This window comes from Lissotriton vulgaris, chromosome 2_1, assembly GCF_964263255.1.
Source record: "Lissotriton vulgaris chromosome 2_1, aLisVul1.2, whole genome shotgun sequence".
NCBI classification, from domain to species: domain Eukaryota; kingdom Metazoa; phylum Chordata; class Amphibia; order Caudata; family Salamandridae; genus Lissotriton; species Lissotriton vulgaris.
The window spans coordinates 2,003,318,798-2,003,342,364 of record NC_141687.1 but is presented as its reverse complement, the minus strand read 5'-3'; the positions used below and the strand labels follow the sequence as shown (position 1 = coordinate 2,003,342,364).

Genomic DNA, 23,567 nt, shown 5'->3' with positions numbered 1-23,567 from the left:
TTGGGGGTATCGGCTTGAATACAAGCTGCTTTTTTTGTTGTGACAAATAGCGAAAATATCAAGTTTGGAGAGCCCCATCACTAAAAAACCTTTCTTAACTGTTGTTGGTTGAGCTCCCACTCTTGGCATTGCTTGTCTGTTTTTCTTAGGGTATCCAACCTCTCATTCTTTACTCCTGGGACATCTATTATTAAGGGAATGTTGTTGACAAGTAACCACCCCATATTTGTTGCGCTTGTGCAGATGGAAATTGCGACCGTGTCTCTCCCTGTTTGGTGAGATAAAACATGATCGTAGTGTTGTCTGTTCTCATCAGAACTGACAAGTTGTGGAGTCTGAGAAGAAAAGCCTAAAGACCCAGGAAAACCGCTATCAGCTCTAGGTGGTTTAAGGGCGACAAGGCATCATGACTGTACCATGTTCCATAAACCTCCAAGTCCTGTAAATTTGCTCCCCATCGTTCTAGGGAGGCATCTGTCATTACAACCACCTGGGGACCACGGGGAGGAACAAAAGTCCCTGTGAGATAGTCTTCTCGATTACCACCAGGACTTGCAGACCTCATCAATGGTGTGATTACAGTTGTGTCTGCGAAGGATCAGTGGCACTAGACCTACTGAGCGTCGAGCCGCTCATGTAAAAGTCGACAGTTTGGAATAAGTGGGATGCAGGTTGGCGAATTAACCGTAGCTTTGTACTTCTTGTCAAGCTTTGGAATGACGGCCACCACCAAAGCCAGTGTTTTTATTAGTTTTAAATCCTCCTGTCATATAAAATCAACTACAGATCTTGTGCCTCTGCTTTGAAATCATATAGCAAGCATTCCATTTGCTTCACCGTAAGCGGAAGATCGAAGTGTTTAGAAGCTCTTTCAAGTATATAATGGAAGCCACCAATATCAGCTGGTGGGGAATCTGCTGGAGGAGGAATAGGTGAGGCTGACATTGGGGTAACATAATCGTCCCATTCAAGATGGTCCCCTGAATCAAATTTCTCTATCCTCAGGATGCTGATCACTGTCAGCAAAGGTGTATCTTATGGTGATATTTGGCAGCACAGGTCTTAGAGTATAGGCATTCTTGGGACCGTCCTGCCTTAGAGGTGGTTATTGAGCCGGGGTATTGGCCTCTTGGAATCTCTTGTAATAATCATTTATCATCCTGCGTTAGTCAGTGACCAATGATACAGGGATCGCTATTGATTGTCCCTGCACATGATGTTGCTCTTCTTCCGGTACATTGTATGGATAGTGCTTTACAAAAGTATTGTGCTTCCAACCTGACTGATGGCCCCTGTCAGAGAAAGAAAAAGGGTGTAGACAAAGCATTCCTTGTGGGGGTCTTTTGAGAAGAGCGTAGAATTCCCAAGGCACTTAGAAGGCCTGAAAAGCCTTTTTGGAACCAAGAGGTTTGAGAGCTAACTGGATGGCTGTCAGGTCAAAGGCTGAGTTGTGAAAGAAACACTATGACTGAGTATTGCTCAGGGATTCTCCTAAATACACAACGTGCAGTAAGAAATCTCAAGTATGTCCACCCTGCAGAGGATGAGTGCTTCAGGTTCTCTGCTCCGATTGATTGAAGTTTGGATGTTTTAAAACAAGGTCAATTGGCTACCAATGCCTATTGTTTTCAATGAGATTTTACTGCTACTGCTTTAACACTGCTTATATTACTGTTACTGTGGGACTCCCACCATGACGACAGGGAAGATTCAAGCATGTGAATCTATGAAATCTATTATATCAATACTGGAGAATCACAGTGTGCAGGTAAGTAACTTATTTTTTTATGACGTTCGAGGTATTATGTAGCTAAAAGTTTCAGACCGGCTTGGTAGTTGCTTTCCCACCCCCCTCCCCCATCCTGTGTGGTTGCTTGCTCCTTTCCCTCCCCTCTTTTGTCGTTATTAGTTGCACCACCCCACCGGCTGTCTTCATTGGTTCACCCCCCCCCCCTTCACCCCCCCACCCTCCCCACCGCCCCCACCCCCTTCCTGGCGGCGTTGCATCACCTCCTCTCACCATAAAAAAAGCTTTAGTTTCACATTTTTAGCCATGTTGCACAGCAGCTTTGTTATTCTACAGTGTGGTTAAGCAACAACCTTGTTAAATAAGCACAGGGTCACATTTAACTTTTAATGTTAAGGGAAGGCTGGGTTTCTTTTCCATTATTGCCATCAGGCTGCAGATAGCAGGGTTCGATAATGAGCAGTGCTCCATCAGATTTATGACACAGGCTTGGACACAGAGGCGATGAACTGAAGCATTGAGTTATTTACCTTTTAAATACCAGTCCTTGTCAACTCAGTATTGGAGCTGAGAACAGATTGATGTTCCTGAATGCTTTTAAATGGGGTAAAATTTAAATGAAAAGTTACCTTAATGATTATGTTAACTGTTCATTTGTATTTTCTCCCATTTCGAAGCGTCATACCTGTAAAGAGAAGGCCTCTTGCTCCCAGTGTTTAGGAGACATTGTGACATATATATGACTAAAAAATACAGTCTTTTTTAAAAAGAGAGAAATTAAAAGAGAAGAAAAATATTCTTAGGATACATGAAGTTTTAATGTTTTTCTCCACTTTCACAAAAGCCAATTACGTCTTAAGATTTTATGGAGCATGTTTCTTCACTTATAATTCCTTCCATTAAAACGGCTGTATTTTTCTGTTATAAATATGGCACCATGTCTAAAGGCACTGGGAGAAAGATATATTTTGCTTGTAGATTTTACACTTTGAAATGGGAGAAAATTTAAATGACAAGGTGTATGAAATCCTTATAAACGTAAAGTGAACTTTTCAGTTTAGTTTTCTCCCATTTCAAAGTGTCGCCTTTACACACAGCATGTCTCCTGCTCCCAGTGGCTTGTAGACAGAGTGCCATATTTATAACTGAAAAATACAGCCATTATTTTAAGAGGGAGAAATTTATGGTGCAGAAAATGTTTACACATTATGAAAATGTTTGCGAAATATTGCCCGCATGTTAGATTTCCCCCATTGAAAACAAATGGTAATATGATTGTGTTATACATGTAACTGTGCGGGTATGTCCTGTGCCACAAGTACATATGACACATGCTCTCAGTCACACATACACATATATTACATTTATACGCACACATACATCCCCAAAGACCATGCTCTCACAAGCATGGCAGCCCTGTTATAGGGCCCTTTTCAAAGTATTTTGTGAAAGCCATATATCTGGCTCAATGGACATTAGGCTTAAAGTCAATGAAGCTGGGCATGGGGGTGTCTGGTAGCAGTCTGCGAGTTGCTTAGCCTTCAGTATCTCACAATGATTTTCACTGATCAGAACTAGCTCTCATTACAGAAAAGGTTGAAGGCCTCTGCTCTGGAGGTAAGCTGGCTGTATTAATTTGTACGGTGTAGGTTTCAAATGCATGTAAATTAGTCTACAAACATGGTTACATTGGCCATACATCTGTGTCTTTATTCTAGCTTCTTCAGTCATGCCCTCATTAGAGGCCCCCACCTTTTTTATCCTGCTTACAGGACTAAAGACATTACACAGCTCTCCATGTGTAAGTGTATATATGCATTATGTTAAATGTGATGTCTTCTTTTCTAGTTGCCTTCCGAGTACCCAACTGCAGATAATCTTCCACCTATGCCTCATATGGCTTGCTGCACTCTTGAGAATCTCTATTTGCTGATGGGCCGAGAACTGGAGGACCTTGAAGAAGTGCCATCTGGCAATGTGTTGGGTAGGATAACTCAATTGAAATGTGTTGTGAAACAGTAAAGGTTGAGAAATGAAGTGCTTGTAACCTTTAGCCTAACCCATTGAGGTCTTAAATTAGTCCCTCCTCAGACATGTGCCAGATGGATGTTTCGCTCTACATAAACTTGTCCTTGGATTTTAATTGAATTGTCCTTGGATTTTAATGGCCCTTTGAATCCGTACCCAACCTACCCTCTTTGAATCTTTGTCCAATACTGCCCTATCCTGATGGACCCACTCTTATGCACAGAAACATATAGATTGGAACATATTACTGATGATCAGTTCTCAGGTTCTTCCATAAATTTAAGAATGAAAATGCTCTTTATCAACCTGATAAATATTTTTCAAATGCTGGACCATCCCTTAGAGAGCAAAATGATCACCCTAATTTGTTCTGTTTTTCTCAATTCAGCAACTGTTTATGCCTTGGGAAGGTTGTATATGTATATTTTGACGACTGTTACTTCCCCCATAACTTCACTTCACCACATTTCCTTTGTCTTTCGTTCACTATCTCTGAGCCTGAACCTTTACCGAAATGCTATTTCCTAATGATGTACAGAATGTTTTTCTCTAGACTCTTGGTTATTTGGATGCCCCGGGTGAAACTTAAAAATATGCAATTTAGTTTATGAAAAATGTTCTCTCTAGATAGCAAAGTTTGGTTCTTCGTTGTGCACATACAAATAAATAAGGAGATTGGGGCTTGTGTGGGTCCTTACACAGAACATACATTTCTGGCTCCTAAAAAAAGATGCCATGTAAAAAGCGTGTGAAGCCCCTTGAGACATAGGAATAAAGGACTATATATTTCAAATAAACTTTTCCATCATCTTCTGGCCTCAATCTGCACCGTCCTACAGATTGTGGTCAGTGGATTTGTGCCGACACAGTAGTCTGTTTGACTTCGGCTTTCCGCTGATCATATTTCTTACAAAGACTGAACTTATGGCAGCTCAGTAAAACATTAATTCAGCCTCCTCCTCAATATGGAAATGGCTGGACAGAAAAAAGCAATAGGGATCCTAAAGCTTTTCTGTTATAATGATAGTATAGGATGCAGGTTGCTGACAGCAACCATAACAAAGGGAGAGAAATAAAAAAAACGATTTTCCAAGCGCTAGAAAATGTCAGCATTGATGTTATGGAAAACCATATTAAATATTGATGAAACGGCAAAGTTAGTGAAACGTACCACCTATGAACTCTAGCTATAAGATATATAATTAAGAGAATGTAAAAACCGTCAATGTGTAAGTTAATTCAAATTTTTATAAAAGCGTTTAGTATTGTGTGTGAAGTGACTGTTTAAGAAATGTAACGGTTTTATTTATTGAGACATTATTGGGAATTAGAAATCTGGTGATAGATTAATTTATAATTTAGAAAATAAAACATGAGGTTCGCCATAGCTGAAATACTCCAAATGGTAAAGTTATATAGTGCAAAGCATGAATGCATTTTCTTAAAGACCCGTTCGTTTTACGTGTAGCTAAGTATAGATGCAAGCCTGCTGTGTGCTCAGTTCAGTGCATGAAAAAGTGATTGAAGTGTTCAGATCTTCAGACATCACGAATGTGTAATACATATGTTCCAGATGTTTTCAACAAAATCTTCTGTAGACTACTGAGAGTTCAAAAAAACACTGGAACTCTTATCCATTTTCATTAGTGCGTGCAATGGCTGGCGTTAATCTCAGATAAATATGATATTTAAGCACCATGTGAGGGTGTCAAAATAAACTTTGATAATATCGTTTTGTAAGTACTTAAGCATATATAATATAATTTTAGTCATGCTTTTGGGTTCATATAGATAGACTTTCAGTTCACCTCTCGTGGCAGATAAAAAATATTTCCTTATATTTGATATTTAATAATTATTTTAACACAATAAAATAGCTCCTAAAACGGGTAATCATTTTTTTCTAAAATGATACTTTGTGGAGCTGTTTCGTTATCACCTCCAGTCGTGGCAGATCGCAACAATGCCAGGCTTTCAGGTTATCCACATAAAATAGAATGGCATAGAGTGGACCTCAGTAGGAAGAATTGACATAGTTACCAGTCACCTTGAAAACCTTTTGGCTTCATATATGTATGAGACCGAAGGACCTAAGTTGGATGTGTCTACTCTAGGTCGAGGTGTCCTTAGCTTGTATGCATCTCTTCCACACATTAAGCAAAAAACTGAACACATTAAGAACTATAATGATTGTTCCAAAATCACATCTTATTGTGTTGCCCAGTGCCAAGTGAGCAGTGCACACCGATTTCATCTCAACAAATGGGTCTTGCATTTAAATGCTTGCAATCGAGGAGACTGCTTACACTTCTACTTAACCCCAAAGAAAATAACAGCAGCTACGTAACACCTGCCCTCTTTGTAAGTACAGAAACACGTCTAGTGTACAATTGTACAATCCTAGCATACAGGAGCCGAGGATTTCAAGTTACAAAAGTTCGGCATAATGTGATCGAAGAGCATGCATAGTATATTTATCGAGCAAAGGCTTTATTCCAAGGTAGTTAACAAAGCTACCTGACGTACATTTTTGAAAGATTATTACACTTCTGTTAATCAAAAAACACCTAAACGTCAACCTTTTTCAAATAAATGGTCCCCAACTGTACGATATCTGTATTCAAAATGGCATGCCCATCTTGAGCTTTCCCTGTTGTAGGCTATCCATTGTAAATTCTTCAAGGCTGGATCCATGCAGATTTTCAGCATAACTTCTGACTTGGTAAATAAGTGCCATTTAGATTCATTGTATGTACATTTGTATTATGTAAACATCTGCCATAATTTGCCGCTTTTTGGTTTACAATGAACACTTATGCCCTGGTGCACTGCAGTAAGGCCAAGTTTGCTTGCATGGTCTTTTACAGGTACATTTTCTCACACTTTATTGAGCTTTTCTTTAATTTCCCAGTACTTATCACCGAGAAGGTAGAATCCTTTTCATCATTGCTATGGATGAGCTACAGTTTGGGATTTTCTTTCTGCCTTATTCTTTCTTAGGGCTTTGGGTCAGCCCTGTAGTTGGATTAGGCCACACCTTCTCTCCTACAATAGCCTTTTGATTCAAATATATATGATGTAGCGTGAAAACAGGGTTTTTATCTCTTTACCCTCTTATCTAAAGCCACATCATACTCACCTTTGTTACCATCGTCTGCAATTTTTCAGAGTTTGGCCCATATAAGCCCTAGAACATCAATCTCTACAATATCACAAATCATCAAGGTCCTCCCATAGATCTTGAATTGTGCTAATAGGGACTAGGATCATTCAGAGACGTCATGAAGCCACTCCTTCATGAGGACCTGGAGCAAAGACGTGCCTACCTAATAATTCCTAAAATGTATAACATAATCATGGTCTAAACAATAAGAATAACACACTCGTGAATGATTATAAAAAGTGAAATCTTTACGTTATCGTTTTAGTACAGGTAAATTCACAGCACACCACAGTTCAGAGTCAAATACATTTCAAGTCACCTACCTGGTGAGAATGAGAGAGAAAGAGCGAATGAATGAATTAATTCAGAATACAGGTATGAATCATACAAACCAAAGATCAGTTGCAGATTATCAGGAATACGTAGACTCATGGTCAGTTTAAACAGACGCTAGAGCACAATGTGCAACAGCCGGAGTTATATAATCCCTTCCGCCGAAAGGTTTTTCTTGCTTTGCATCACCAGCATGTAAAATGCAGGAGATCAGGAAAGTTCAGTTGAAGGAAAATCAGAGTTAAGTCCGACAGCATGCCACGCATATAGGAAATTTCAAGATAGCCAGCCCCCCCTCCAGATTCAAAGATCTTTAATCGGTTATTCGAGCAAACAACCATAAAAGCACAATTCAATAGACAAAATTTTAAAAATCGATTAATACAGTCTAAAAACCATTTTCAGAATTAAAAATAACAATTCACCATATACATTACAATGTTAAAAACAAATTAAGACATTTATCCCTCCATGCTATTTCAAAATTTTAGTGCTAGTTTAAAAAAAACGGTTGCAAATAAAGTGCAATCGTGGGTTAGCAGCTGTAAATAACAAAGTACAGGTCTAATCTGTGTAAAATTCATTTTTTCCAGAAGGGGTTTTAAATAAAGTCTCCGAGGTATGTCATAATAAGGGCAAATAATTAGGAAGTGCACCAAGTCCTACGGAGACACATTGTTGCAGCCACAGGACTGTAGCACTTGGCCTCGGTGGCTCCCCTTAGGGACAACAAGCAGTAAGTGGGAAAGATCCAAGCGGAACCTAGTTAACAGAAATTGGTCAAAGCCCGACATTGGCCAAGACAGATACGGTTTCATACTGGGTGTAGATTTTAATACGACATATTTCCGAACGCTACTTTTGTTCAATTCCATCTCCTCTCGATGCAAGTACCGAGAGAGGGAAAAGGTTTTCCTCACAAATGTAACGTCAGAACTGCTAATAGACTCTGGTCTTAAAAAGAGCTCAGGGCCGCCCACTTCTGAGAAGCAATCTTTCAGGTATTTAAGCCACAGGGTTTTATGCATATTGTCCCAGGATAGGGCTTCTCTCAACAGTTGGTGATTAAGTGGCAGGTCTTTATTTAGCCAACAATTTAACCAGCAGGTTAAAGGTCGTAGCGCTATGGTATCACTTAGAAAGGGGACGCCTAATTCTTCGTGCACTATAAAACTGTCCGTTCCCCTTGGGACCCCCAACATCTGTTTCAGGAAATTGTTTTCTGCTACCGCCAGGTTGTTGGTTATCGTGTGCCCCCAAAGCTCACTCCCATAACAGGCTATCGCCACACTCTTTGCCTGATAAATTTTTAGCAGTGCAGCAATTGGGCGATTGCCCATTTTCCTAGCAAAGCTAAAAATGGCTGCGTTAGCCCGAGTTAGCTCCCCCCTTTTCCTTTGGACTGCAGGGCCCCATTTCAACTGGTTATCAAACAGCAAACCCAGATATGAAAAGGTTTTTGTAGTATGGATCTTCTCCCCATTAACATGGAATGAGGGTGTCTTTTTAAAACCCTTCCCTACATTCATTACAAAGGATTTTGTATTGTTAATGGCAGGGTCTCGGGATTTCATGAAGCTGTAAAAGGAGTTAAGCAATGATTAAAGCCCTTTAGCGGTCCTGGCCAGCAAAATGGCGTCATCCGCATAGAGTAGGACGGGTAATCCTTTACGTCCAACATAGGGGTAATCTGCTCCAGTATTTAAAAGATTCTCTTCCAGGTTATTGATGTATAAATTAAAAAGAAACGGAGCTAAAATACAGCCCTGCCGGACTCCCCGATGCACTCCAAATTCTCTTGTTACCTTTAGCTCTTGGAAGTAACGTACATTGGCCCTCGTGTCCTTGTGCAGATCTGCCAGCAAATTAACTAAATTTTGCTCCATGCCCATGTGACCCATGGCCTCCCAGAGCTTGGCCCGGTTAACACAGTCGAAGGCTGATGAAAGGTCCATAAAAGCCATGTGTATTATGCCCTGACGTGCTAAGATGTATTTTCCCAGGACCATGTACAGATTAAGACACTGTGAGATCGTGGAGGGGCCTGGTCTAAAGCCGTATTGGATCGGGGAGATTATATTGTGCTCTTCAGCCCAGGTTGTTAGTCTATTCAAGATTACCCACTCCCGCTACTTTGACCACGGAATCAATTAAAGATATTGGTCTGTAGCAGGCCGTGCTGTTAGGGTCCAAGCTAGGGAACTATTGCGGAGACCCCCCACGACCTGGGGCATCCAGATACAACGGCTGCGTTAAGCACAGCGGTAAGGACAGGTGCCCATAGTGTTACACATGACTTAAAAATGTCCGGTGGCAAACCGTCGGGCCCTGGGAATTTATTACTTGTTAGGCCCTTGATTCCCTTTTCAACCTCGCTAATAGAAAAGCACAGAGGGTTGTCTACTGAAATACCATTTTTAAATTCTGCTTGTGGTAAATTACTGTTAAACATAGAGCTAAAATGAGAGACCCACTCTTCTTCTGGTATGTTAGTACCTACAGCGGAGTTGCCTGTTAGTTCAAAAAGAGGTTTATTTATAATTTCCCAAAACTTTGCACTATTTCCAAGGATTTTGGGGTCTAACAGGTTTTTCCCAAATAGAGGCCTTCACTTCTGATTTACTTTTAGCTAAGGCCTTCTTGTAACAAATGCGTGAAGCCCTAATTCGTGCAGGGTCTCTGGGCCTGGCCTTTAGTGCCACCTTTAGGTCACGACTTGCCTTGGAGCAAGAGTGATCAAACCATTTCGGGCTACTGCGGGACGGCCCCGTAGACGGCACGGTTAACATTGCCCCAACTTTAGATACAATGCCATCAAAAGCAGACAGAATCTCCTGGGGCGAAGGAACAGAAGACACACAAAGAGACAACTCAGGGCCACATGTATTATTAATGGACTCGTATAGGTGGCTCGGGTCTACGGTTGCCCACTTTAAACGACGTTTACCATCAGTGCACTTTAAGACACCACCATCTAACCTCTTCTTACGCAGTTCAAGAATCACACCACCCAGTTGAATACAAACTGGGTTATGATCGCTATATTGGTTCTCCTGAATTTTAAAATCCAAAATAGAGGTGCCAAGGTCACCAGAAAAAAGTATATGGTCAATGTAAGATCCCCCTGCGATACCTTTGTAAGTAGGTACGTCATGAAGGGTGTGGTCGGCCACCACAGACATGGCCGGGGTTAAATTAAATTAATTCAGAAGGTCATTCAACAAGTTACCCCGCCGTGTATGATCGAAATGAAAACCTCTCTGTCTGTGGCAGCCCATTGAGCCTGATACAGTAACCACTGGATTCCCACAGGGGTGTACGTTGAAGTCCCCTACGATGAGTATATGGTGAGGGAGGGTCTCCAATTTGTTCCTGAGGAAGTTGCCCAAATCCACAAGTCTACACTCACCATTATAATTTACGGGGTTATAAAAATTAATCAGGGTTAGTGAATCTTTCCCTTTCTTAACCAACAGAACCTGAATATCGGTGTTACAGAAGGAATATCTTTTGACTGAGCATACCAATGCTAGATTGATAAACACAGCTAAACCCCCTTTAGTTCTACCGCTACGTGACGCTTTGCTGGTACAAAGAAGCTTTTGTATCCTTCTATGAATACATTATTCCCAACCAACCATGTCTCTTGAAGACATACCACTGCAAAAGATCTTATAAAGGCTACCCAGGTCGGGTCACTAATTTTACTTGCTAAACCAGCGATGTTCCAGGAGATTACATTGAATCTAGGTGTCATCAGTTCGATGGGGGCCTTCACACATGCATTTGAGGCTTTTTCTGGGGAAGCCACTGGACTAATTTCAGTGCTGTCCCCTGCGAATGTGTTTAACTCAGTGTCGTCTCTCTGGATAATTTTTGACACTTGAGTAGATTCGCAGATTTTTTCTGGATAAACTTTCTCTGTGCCGCTATAATTCAGGGGAGCGTTATCTACCGCTAGTGGCCCTGGGTGAGGCTCAGCCACGTCAATTACCCTGGCCGTATCAGCTATGAATGAATTTGGTGTATCCTTTACTGCATCTAAAGAAGCTGAGCTACTTTCATCTGTTCCCTGTTTGCTGTCCCACCTCGTGGTTCAGTAGAATTATAACTAACAGGGAACGGGGTCTTTACATGAAGTCAATCCACTCCCTCAAGGTCTCCCTGGGAGTGGAAAGCGTTAAATCGATTAAAAATAGGAACCCTATATTGATTGTCATAGTGGTCGTAGTACCTGTTTACATGGATATAATTTGAGTGTGGGTTACCATGCATCATTGGTTGGTTATCGTAGTAATCGTAAAACCTGTTTCCCTTTGTGTGATGTTGAAACATATTTTGATGGGTCGTGGGGGTTGGTGGGTAAAAGTAACTAAGTTCGACAGTTTGAATCCTGATTTCTAGGTTGCCCTCCCTCCAACCACTAATGTAGTTTAGCACACGCCTGTCTTTAAAAATTATGATGATGCAATCGCCTTCTAAGGCCTTGTTTCTCTAACCCACCCAATCTACCCTTCTGACGTGGAGTATTTGGCCATTTAAGTGTGAGGGAATTGGCCTGTGTCTAGTTAGCCAATGGCTAACTTTATTTTTCAATTCACTATGATTTTCCTATTTCCCCTCTCCTAGTATTGGTACACCTATCATGACCACAGTGTAGGGGTGGGATTCAGGGGGCAAATCAGTGCGCATGTTCTTATTTACAAGTCTTGGTCTTTTGGGTTGCTCTAGCTGGCTTTTGGTAACAGTGTGTGTCATGCCCTCTGCCGCCCACTCACTCCCGTCCATCCCATTTATATTTTCTGCTGCTGCTTCCCTGGACTTTACTTCGGGTGGGGGCAACACATCCCTATTCTCGCCTTGCTTTTTTCGAGACTCCTTGTGACTTTTATCTGAAGGAGTCAGTGTCTGTATTTGCTTAGGTGACTTGCATGTGACTGATGCAGCTTCTCGGATATTTTTATTGTTTAACGGGTTCAGTGGTTTATCATTAAGTTTTTGTTGAAGCTGTGGTTTGTGGGATTTAATAAATTTTATCATAGTTTCGTTATTTTGCTGTTGTGCTACTTCTAGTTTCTCCAGTTTCTCCCCTATCATTTTTACCCTTTCTTGAATGGGGAGCATAAAAGATCTCATTAGGTGTTCCATTTTTCCCATAAGAGACTTCACACAGATATGGTTATCACAGGCCTGTTTGACTAATTCAATAGTATCTTGCCCTGTGGCTCCCTGGATGTCAGCTGTCTGCTTTTGGGCTATTGGTGTGGTGCATTTTGGTGCCCTATAGGTGATCCTCTGTGTATGGCTCGTACTTCTCCTCTGCCTGTGTCTAGATTTGTGCCAGACAGCCTTCGATTTTGCCCTGAGTTTACTGGCAGCCCTCATGGTTCTTCTAGATGACGAGTTGCCTGTGTACCCTTTCACTCTCTGACATTCATTTCGGGGGCTCCCTTTATCAGTTAATGAACAGGCTTCATTAGGGATGCAAACATCAATCCCTTCTTCTCCATCCAACTCATTAATGAGGATGGGCGGTTCTACATTTATCGGCATGCTAGGTGTCATTGACAGCCTGCTTTCCCTGTTATCAAAGTCAGATGGCAGAGTTTGGTCTAATGGGATTATCTGGTTACTATCTATGTTTGGGAAGCCTGCATATGATTGCATGAGAATAGAGTCCTGGGATTACACTGTAGTGTTAGAAATGTTAACATTCGTGGTCATTTTGGGTGACTGGTTGGATAGGCACGTACTTGAGGGTAAGGAAAGGCGCCTCTCCGTACTCTCAATCGCATTGGCCACAACGCCAATGGTCTTTTGGAGCATTCTGTCAATTGCGGTGAGACTTGGGAATGGGGTGGTAACAAGCGCCTTTTTCCTTGAGGTAGATCTAGTCGACATTGGTGTATGTTTGGATTTATTCATCTTATAATTCCTTAGCACGGATTTGGGTATGGTATACAAAACCCCCCTTAAGTAAGGTTATTGTGCAGGCACAAGATGTAGACGTGTGCCAGTATAGAAAACCAGATACCAGGAGAAAGTAAAGTCAAAAGTCACCTTGATCACAGTTCCTTGGAGCAACACGAAGGGGGGATGGCCCAGCCCAGCCTCCGAGGGACACAGAGGGCCCGCCCTTTGCCCGGGCTTCACCCGGGCTACTCCGGCACACGTCCTGCGGCGCGGGAGAAGCGCAGTTGTTTTTGTGCGCCACCGGGCGCATCCAATGACGTAGGTGGGCGGGACTAGGAGGGGGTTGTGGGGGCTGTAGTCCCCCCGCTCAGCGGCTGCGTTTGATAGGCGCCGGCGGGGGGACCGGGTGCCCAGGTGGTAGCGCTCCAATGCCCAAGCGCACAGCGAGTCTGCAAAGTCCCCAGCAGGTAGAAGACGGTAAGACGCACCAACAGGATTCCGACGTCAAGAAGGGCTCTCGCTCCCTCAGCGGAGCGCAGCTGTTTTTGTGCGCCTCTGGGCGCGTCCAATGACGTAGGTGGGCGGGACTAGGAGGGGGTTGTGGGGGCTGTAGTCCCCCCGCTCAGCGGCCGCGTTTTATAGGCGGCGGCAGGGGGGACCGGGTGTCCAGGTGGTAGCGCTCCAGTGCCCAAGCGCACAGCGAGTCTGCAAAGTCCCCAGCAGGTAGAAGACGGTAAGAAGCACCAACAGGATTCCGACGTGAAGAAGGGCTCCCCCCCCCCCCCGTCCGTTTTCCCGACAGGGCAGTTATACTTCCAATTAAGCTGAATTACTTCCCAAAAAGTATCCTTTGCGCAGTTTTCACGACTTCCTTTGGTCACAGTCTATGGTTTTTCCATGGGGTGATTACTACCTTACCAAATCGATCCAGAAATTATACGTAATACTATTGTCCGATGTTCATCGTTTTACTGAAGGTGCAAGTTCATCTTTCCTCGGAACTAGGAAGTTCATTTGTATCTTAAGTTCTCAAGTTCTCAAGTGCTCGCTTCAGAGCTTGCAACAAAGTCGACACAGTTTGTACTAACAGAGAGGGTGTCCATTATTCAAGAACAAGAGAAAGAAACTTTAGGAAGATTAATCACAGTAAGAAATTGTCACGACAGCATATTTTAGTCTTCATAGAAGGAAATTAATGAATAAAATGTGGTTCTGAGGCCTACTCAAAAACCTACTGTCCAGTATTACTTACTAAACGATTTAAGTATTTAAATAAACAATGATAAAGCTACTTTATTTGTGATTAATACTCTTCATAGGAATCAATATTTCAAACTCCCTGTTGTATTCCATCTAGCATTAATTAATTTGCTGAATCATTTATTAGTGAGCAAACACATTACTTTTGGCATTTTGCAATTTCAGTTTCTCATAACTGCTGCTACGTGATCAGAAATCATTTTATTAATCTTCAGCTTAAGTTAATACATTTTTCTTACAAAATGAACGCTTTATTCTAACATTTTCATTCATCATATTGGTTAAAGGCTATTTCATTACCTCACACCTTAGTCCATTTATAGGCTTTCATTGTACATTTGCTTATTGTAAATTCAATAACATTATCTATTTCTCGCTCGAACTGGTTTGCTATCATACTGCATGCTTTTACGATGCAGATTAAACTCATGTGTTTTATGAATCACACCGTTAGTCATGTTTTTTTAAGTATATAGTAGTATCATGTTATCTAGTGGGCAGGAATTGACTGAGACAATCATACTAAGAAATTTGCGCTCCATCTTATGTGTGTGTGTGTATTATTTATTTATTACCTACTGACACAGTTGCCAGTAGGTAGTTACAATTTTAACCATATTTCTACAGAAAAAAAAGTTTTTGTCTTTGGCGTAGTTTTGCCAAATCTTCTCAAAATTTTTCAAAACAAAGTGTCATAGTGAGTCTTGATGTGCAGAAAATGTTTCGGGGTGATCTGTCTAAAAGGGGCTGAGAAAAGGGGGGGGGGTAAAAAAATTGGATTTACCATGTTAATTCACATAGTAATAGCTTTGAACACGACTATAGCTGAAAGCACTGGACGGAATTACACCAAATTTTGCAGGATTGTTGATTTTGGTTCGCATATTACGCATTCAGTTATTTGGGGGTACATCCGTTCATTAATTGTTGAGAAATTTAATGGAAAGCAAAGAAGGATATCTGGAATGAGCCTAGGTACAGATCTCATGGTGAAATCTGATTGCCTGTCAGCACTTCAACCAGAAAGTGCTGGAAGCCATTTTGGGACCAATATACATAATAGCACCCCAATGAAATGTATTGTAATGAATGACAGCTTTTGAGGGTAACAAAAAGTAGAAACATTTGTTGAGGGTACTGTACTAATTCTAGGAACTGTGGTGTGTTCTAAGTTGATTTTACCCTGCGAAACAGCTTTCTACTGGGATTACATCAATCATGTTTGAAAGAAAACAGTTTTCTCTTGAATTTCCCATAAAGGATATAGAAGGTGCTCGAGAAGATAAAAGGAGAGCATATTTTCTGTAAATTCACACAATGTTTCTCAGTCTATGAGAATGAAATCTGATATTCTCAGTAAAACATGTATTTCCAACAGGAGCAGCCTGTCAGTTTATTCCCTTGTGCTCTACTGCAGCCTTCCAGAGTGTTCTGAAGAACAACCAGAGAGTTATAAAAAACGAGGATAGCTATAGCAAATATCAGAAGTAAAGTGGGCGCAGCTGTAAATGTTAGTGGAAGGCTGTTCCAGAGCACAGCAGTGGCCCTGAAAAAAGCTCTTTCTACCCCAGTTGGCCCTCCTAAATGAGGGGACAGTCAGGTTCATGGCAGAGCCTGAGCGAAGCTTCCTCTTTGGAACGTACCTTTTGAGCTTCCCCCTGAAGTGGGCTGGCCCCAGTCCATGCAATGATTTATAGGCCTGATAGAGAGCCTTAAACCTACATCGTTATCTAACTGGCAACCAGTGTAGTTTCCTGATGGCTCCTCTAGCCGATTCATGTTTAGGAATTTAAAAAAGGAAACGGGCAGCAACATTTTGCAAAGTCTGAAGCCTCTTCACGAACCCCATGCAAGAGTAAGATAGAGACTATTGCAATAGTCGATCGTTTTAAGTACCAATGCAATGATAGCAGTTCTCAAAAGTTCAGGAGGCCAGAATTGTTCAATCTTTTTTATAAGCCTTAAGGAGCAAAATGAGACTGATGTAATTTTATTTACTTGGTCCTTGAACTTCAGTTCTTTATCTACCAATAGGCCTAGATTTTTTACTTTGTTTGAGTGTTCAGGAAGTCTAATTTGGGTGGCCCCTAACCTGGCGTCCCGAATGAGGGGTTATTACCAAAGAGTATGACCTCAGTTTTAGCTGCATTTAATTTAAGGCAGTTGTGGTCCATCCACTTGCTCACATTGCTCATGCATTTTCTGAATGCCATGCAAGAATTGTTTTCAGGCTTTGCCAGTGACACCACAATTTGGGTGTCACCGGCGTAAGATGCCAGGAAAAAACCAGCATTTTTGATCATTGTCGCGAGTGGCATAACATAAAGTTTAAATAGTGTTGGACTCCGTGCCGATCCCTGGGAAACTCCACAAGGCAGGGAGAAAGGCCTAGATGTAAACTTTCTCATCGTCACAGTATGTTGTCTGTTAACCAGGAAGGATTGAAGGAGATCTAATGTTGTATCCGCTATCCCCAGACTATGCATACGGTCAGCCAAATCTCATGGCTGACCTTATCAAACGCTGCAGAGAGATCCAACAAAATTAGGGCTGTAGTCCCTCCCCTGTCCAGCACTTCTTGAATATCCTTCCTAGCTACCACCAGGGCAGACTCAGTACTAAAAAATGTTTCTGTACCCGTGTTGTGTATCATCCAGAAGCAGATTTTCCTCTAGATACTCTGAGAGTTGTTGATTCATTACTTTCTTCTCCAACTTTGCAGCAAAGGGAAGTCTTGAAATTTGGCGGTAGTTATTCAGATACAATGCGTTCAGATTGCCTTTCTTTAACAGGGGCAGAATGGAGGCAAGTTTCCAGTGCGTAGGAAATTGTTCCTCCTGCAAACATGTTGTTCAGAATATGGCCCAGATATTGTGCCACTTGTGCAGGAATCATAAGAATTATCTTAGGAGGACATGGGTCTTGAGGCGCACCAGATTTGATTAGTGGAATTTATTTTGCAAGTTGCTCTTCTGAAGGAGCCTTAAAGGCGGAGAATCTGGTTTCACCAACAGAGGCAGTTAAAGCACACCCATCCTGTTGACCAGCTACCCTCTTCGCTGAAAGGTTATTAAAAATGTTAGCAACCTTTTCTTGGAAAAAAGTTTGCTAGCTCATCACAGAAATGTTGATTCATTACTGCATGTTTTGGGCTAGCTGGTGTTATCGATTTTGTTTATAACTAGGAAAAGGGTTTTGTTTCCATCACAGGCTGCTCTTATATGCTCAGAGTAGTATGAGGTTTTTGCTGCTAGGCTACACGTCTGACCACCATCTTGATGGAATCAAAGTGGAAAACTGAGTCATGTTCTACTGAGAATACTGCAGTAAATGAGGAGTTTAGGGAGCTTCATAATAAATAAGTCTTCCAAGATGGTCCCCAGAGAGAAAAGAGCCCAAATGTAGCACAAATATCACCCAGATGTAGCCCAAGCATTTCCCAATGTCAGAAGCGTTCAAAACACCCATACATATTGGGCTTCTTTATAAAAGCGCGTGAAAGGGTTAACACATAATAACATTCAGGAAAAGAGTGATCAAATAAAAATATTAAAGATATGTTTTTATTTGCTGCCTTCCGCACTATCGGATGGTGCAAAGTTGGAAATGCTACCATTAATTGTTGCTTTGTGTGAGAGTGGTGTGCCCTTCGAATGCTTCATTTCTACATTTCCTGACACTGAAAAATATTTGATCAACTATCTCAAATTTCAGGTATATGAACTACAATTAATTTTGAGAAAAATTGATTGAAAAAGTATATGTGTATGTGAGAATATGAGGTAGTGTTTGATTACAGGGCAGTAAGATGCTTCATCAGTGTATGAGAATGTGACAGTTTGTCTGATTTGCTGGCTAGGAGTGTGAGAAGTTGGTTCACAATCTGTTTCTGTGAATTGATTTGCTGTATATTTGCTGCTCACTACATGGTGTAATGTAATTGGTAAGAAAAAAAACTGTGGATTGAATAAAACTTTTATTTAGGAAGGCATTAGAAGATGTAGAAATATGTGCATGTGTATATATGATGCGCTCTTCTCAATTAGTGTTTTTCTTTAAACTCTGGGTTTAATTCTGTTGCACTGATTTGTCAGACAGCTACAGAAGAACATATACATTCAGTCACCCAGAAACTCCTTGTGCATGCAGCAAATTCAAACATAGTTGTAGTCACATCTATATTGCTCTCTTCTTCGTAACACAGGCACTAAGGTGTTTGCCTATAGCCACTTACGTAGATATTTAGAGTCATAGATATAGTAAAATAAACAGTCACTTACAGCCACATTTACTTAAACGTCTCATGGCTCTGCTACAGGTGTACCCCTACAATTTCGCAGTTATGTTGGCAAGTACTGACGCAACCTTCTCAATCATGTAGAGAAATATTCTTTCAAACATGGATGATGCTTGGTATTACAGGTCCTGCTTGTGCACTTTCACGTGTAACTTGATTTGCCATGTAAAAGCTGTCTGGCAAGTCTTAAATCCAAGTTTTCAATATGCACTAGTCAATTGCGGGAGTTGCTTTAGGTGTGCTATAAAGCATTCTGGTTTGTGCTAAAAAGATGAGAGATGTTCTCTTCAGTTCACTTAGTTACGTGTGCACTTGAATTGCCTCATGCCATGTACTATATAGCGTATGCCATCCTAAAAGCAACTGACATACATGTTTATAAATACGTGAAGCCTCGTTTCAACTATTGGGACAGCTACAGAAGCATGTGTAGATTCAGTCACTCACCAGATCAGACACTCCTCTCGTGGTTGCCACAGGCAGTTCTTGCCTAGCTTGCCAGCTTAGGTCAGGTATCATTTGACTTTTAAAAATCAAAACGCTGGACTTAACCACAGCCATGCGGCAATAGTTTTTGGCATTTCCCAGGACAGAGCCTGCCCAGTTGCCCTAGTTGCTAACGTCCAGGCGATCGCTTAGCTGAGATGAGCGTTTCGATGTGCTCATCTCTGCAGCTCATCAGACATTGCCCACCCTGACATCCTCGAGTCCCCGACCCTTGTTAGTCCAGAACTACGGCGCAACTGAGGACTGTGGCCAAATACTAGGCGAGATCATGATGTTCATAGGCTGACAAGCTGCCAGGACGCTGCAGTGTGAGCCGGCCCTTGCGCTGCTTCCAGAAGTGAACTAGTAGGAAGCAGCCGCTGTGAAGTGCAGACTCCTGCAGTCAACCATAGGAGTTTATTGGCCCATACGGAAGCTCTGCAGTTATCCTTCAAAACTCAGCCCATCGAGGGTGGGTGGCTGATGCAAATCAAATGTCAGTAGTGGCACTCAGGTGAAATCAGAACACAGTAAGCAAAACAAATAGTGGGAGATGCCAGAGGGCCTGGGCAGGCATATAGTCCGCCTCCATCCCAGGAGTGTATTGGGAAGAGGATACAAGGCTACTCCTTCATTTTCAGCTAGCTCTCCCTGCTATGCCACGAGGACCGTAGTCAAGATGGCGCTTCACTCTCACTCTGACGAAAACTGAGGAAGGACTGAGGCTATGAGACTGATTGAAAGTAAAGAAGGACTAAGCTCCATAGTATGTTTACCATTTTGAGCTAAAGAAGGTGCCATTTTGCAATGGCTTAGATAATGATCCCCTCAGTAGCTATTTCCTTTTTGCACAGTTTTATTTTTGGATATAATCTATATTTTCCTCACTCCCTTTATACATACTATAGCTGCCTGTGAACAGTTAGAGGTATCTTCCTAGGGCCTGTACACCTGTTAGAAATGGGACAGTCCCTCTCCAACCTCACCCTCTACAAAATAACACCAAATCAGTAGGTGAACTTATATTTGCTTTCCCACTATCCGGGGCGCTGTTGGTACAATCAACCATCAGGTCTATTGTTATCTAACTACTCGGGACGCTTAAGGTACGGAGAATATTCTGAACAGGAGCCAACTTTATCCCGAAATCCAGGTGGACTCTGCTTAGCCACAAGGAAAACAACAGAAGAAGATATCAACAGTTCTAATTCAATCCCAATTGACCCCTTCCATTCTGTGGTGCCTATTCCAGTCACCTGTCATGGAGTCTAACCCCAATAAAGCTCCTGTCAGTATTATGGAACAAGTAGGACAAAATGCATTTATCTTCCTAATCTATTAAAAGATGCACCCAAAACCCTTAAATACAGATTTCTCAAATCTCACCTTGAAATGCTTATTTCGAACCCTTATTTCAGCACAGGAACTATAATTAGCAATCTTATATTCTATGCAGAAAGAGGAGCACAATGGGAGAAGGTCTTGCTTTCTCAGCTCCTGATCTCGGCATCTAGGATAATGCTGCATGGGCTCAAACTCTCTGTAGCCCCCTTACCAACTTACAGAACTAATGCAATCATCACCCTATGCATTATCAGGATTATCCTCATACAATCCTCAGATCACAACCTCGAAATTTTTGATGAAACCTCTTCAGTCATTAAAAATGGCATAAATAGTAATGATCATGGCCACCGCCAAAGACTCCCTTGTCTCCTCAAGAAAACCCAATACTGTCCCCTCATGCTCTAGCCATTTCAAGTGCTCCTGCTTTTTCTCCTGCAGGGCTCTCCCATGATGTACAACACACGTAACATCACTCAACCTACACACAGGGACCCTGAGACCCTACCCCTGAGCACTCACTACGCCTCTATGGAAAGAATCGCAGAGATATATATCCTCCAAAGCAACTTTTTCACCTCTGCAATCCCCCTGGCAGCTGAACATACACCGGTGATACCACAAATGTGCCCAAGGCACTAAGCGTGACCCAAACGATTGCCCCTGCAATCCCTGTCAACCCTAACATGAACAATATCTTACACCAGAAGACCCAAGCACTCCCACTCACATAGCTCACCTGCTCCCCGCCCCAACGCCTCACGTCCCAATCTATCACTCTGCTAGCAGTCCCATGCCAGATGCAAACTAACATTACAGACATGAGCACCCCTCTCCCCCCCCATTGCCTGACATAGGGGATCCAGAGTCGCCCACCTGTTCTCACATATCTCTAGAAGCCAGATTTAGCGTGATGGCTTAGGACCTAAACTACTTAAGGCAGTTCTAAAAAGCCTTTTAAGCATCACCTCAGAGTTGGTGATCAACATGCGCCTGAGAGTAAAGGACTCAACCACACCCTTGATATTAATTACCGCACTAGACCTAAATCACACCCCTCAGACAACGGGATCTCTACTGTCTTGGCACTCCCCCACCTGAAATGATCAACAATACCTTACCCAATGCCTTTTCACAGCCCCTCAGATTGAAGGATCCCCTTCCCGATAGGGACATTCACTCCCTCCTACTCTCATACAATACTGCCTACTCCACAAACAGAGTTGAGGGCGGGGGCAAACCTAAACTCTCCCTACAAACTCACACAGAGATACCAGGCACAATCCCAGAGCCGTAAACAAATCAAACCTTAAACAAGTGCCCATATCTCAGCTATCCTCTGCTGGCATCAAAGCACACCTGAAATGCATGTTACTCAATTGCAGATCGGCAGTGAAACATGTGGCAAATTATGGAGACCATCTCATCCAGTGCGGGATGACAACGCAACCACATCTTCCTCAGAGACTTCAACCTCTGCTGCAATTACCCTAATGACCAAGCAGTCAACAACCTGAAAAACTTCCTCGCTGACCTCAACCTAACCAATTCTGTGACAGTCCTACACATAGGTTGGGTGTGACCCTGGGCCTGATCATTGCCAAGAACTGCACCATTCAACTGAAATCTAATACCACTTGTGACTGGATTTATCATCACCTTCCTCATCACAGAATCAGTGAAGACAAGAAAGGGCCAACCAAACACACCCAAACAATGGAAAAGGAGCACGCAGAATATCAACAGGAATGATATGACATCCTTCAGCAACAACATCCTGACATCCACCTGCATATGTTCTCAGAACAGCTTAGTAAACAATTCCAGCGTCTCTTCACCGGGATTATTGAGTCATCCTGTTTCCCGAGCGCCTGGAAAGATACCTCTGACCTCCCTCTCTTTAAAAAAAAACGAATCTGGACACTTCGATCCCAGCCAATTATAGGCCTATCTCGAGAATTCCTTTTCCGGCAAAGATTCTGGAAAAACACCTGAACACGCAACTGTCAAAATTTATCAAAGACTCCCAGGCTCTTGACATTTCACAGCACGGGTTCCGGGGAGATCATGGGACGGAAACTGCCTTGATCACCGCTGCTGAGATCAGAAGAATTCTGGACAGGGGTGGGAAGGCTGCCCTGATTTTATTAGATCTGTCGGCAGCCTTCGACACCGTCAACCACACGCTGCTTCTGTCCCGTCTTAAAGAAATAGGTCTGCATGCATCAGCTACCAGACTTATGGCCTCTTTTCTGGGTGAAAGATCCTTTACAGTGCAGCTGGGGGATTTCTCATCTAAATCTTTTAAATCCCCGTGGGGAGTTCCCCAGGGCTCTTCCTTGAGCCCCACCCTTTTTAATGTTTATACAGCCCTGCTAGCAAACATTATTAGGGATTACGGTTTTATACCTGTTTCATACGCTACACAAATAGTGGTGGACATATTGAACAACATCTCAGAGACATCAGGTAAATTCCGTCTCTGTATGAATCAGGTTAGCCTCTGGATGCAAGAGAATTGCCTGAAATTAAACGGAGACAAGTCCGAGGTTATGCTTCTGGAAACTGATGCCAACATCTGGTCACCCAACTGGTGGCCGGATAGCTTAGGCATCTGCCCATCTTTTGTGTAAAGTTTAAGAAACCTGGGTTTTATGTTCGATTCAAAACTTACATTTAAGGCCCAAATCAACAAACTTACATCCTCAGTATGGCATACCCTGAAGCTCATTCGTAAAATTCTGCCGTATATCTCGTCTGATGCCTATAAAACACTGGTAACCATGCTTGCCTTGTCCAAAATGGACTACAGGAATGCCTTATACGGGGGCCTACAAAAACCGCTTCTCTCAAAACATCAGCATTTGCAGAATGCTGCGGACCCGGCTGATTTTGAACATCCCCAGGTTTGAACCGGTGGCCTCCAAGCTCAGTAACCTTCATTGGTTACCGGTTGAGAAACAAATACAAATCAAGCAGGCTTGTCTGGCATATAA

At 42.3% G+C, this 23,567-nt stretch overlaps 1 protein-coding gene across 4 annotated transcripts in view; it reads left to right on the top strand.

Moving 5' to 3' along the window:
• The window catches only part of EFL1 (elongation factor like GTPase 1), a 1,188,367-nt gene that overhangs the window by 430,484 nt on the left and 734,316 nt on the right, over positions 1 to 23,567 (top strand). For all 4 annotated transcript variants that reach the window (XM_086958226.1, XM_086958223.1, XM_086958224.1 and 1 more), the window contains exon 15: positions 3,596 to 3,731. In XM_086958226.1, coding sequence (XP_086814352.1) covers positions 3,596 to 3,731 — 136 coding nt within the window. The remainder of the gene's footprint in view (positions 1 to 3,595; positions 3,732 to 23,567) is intronic.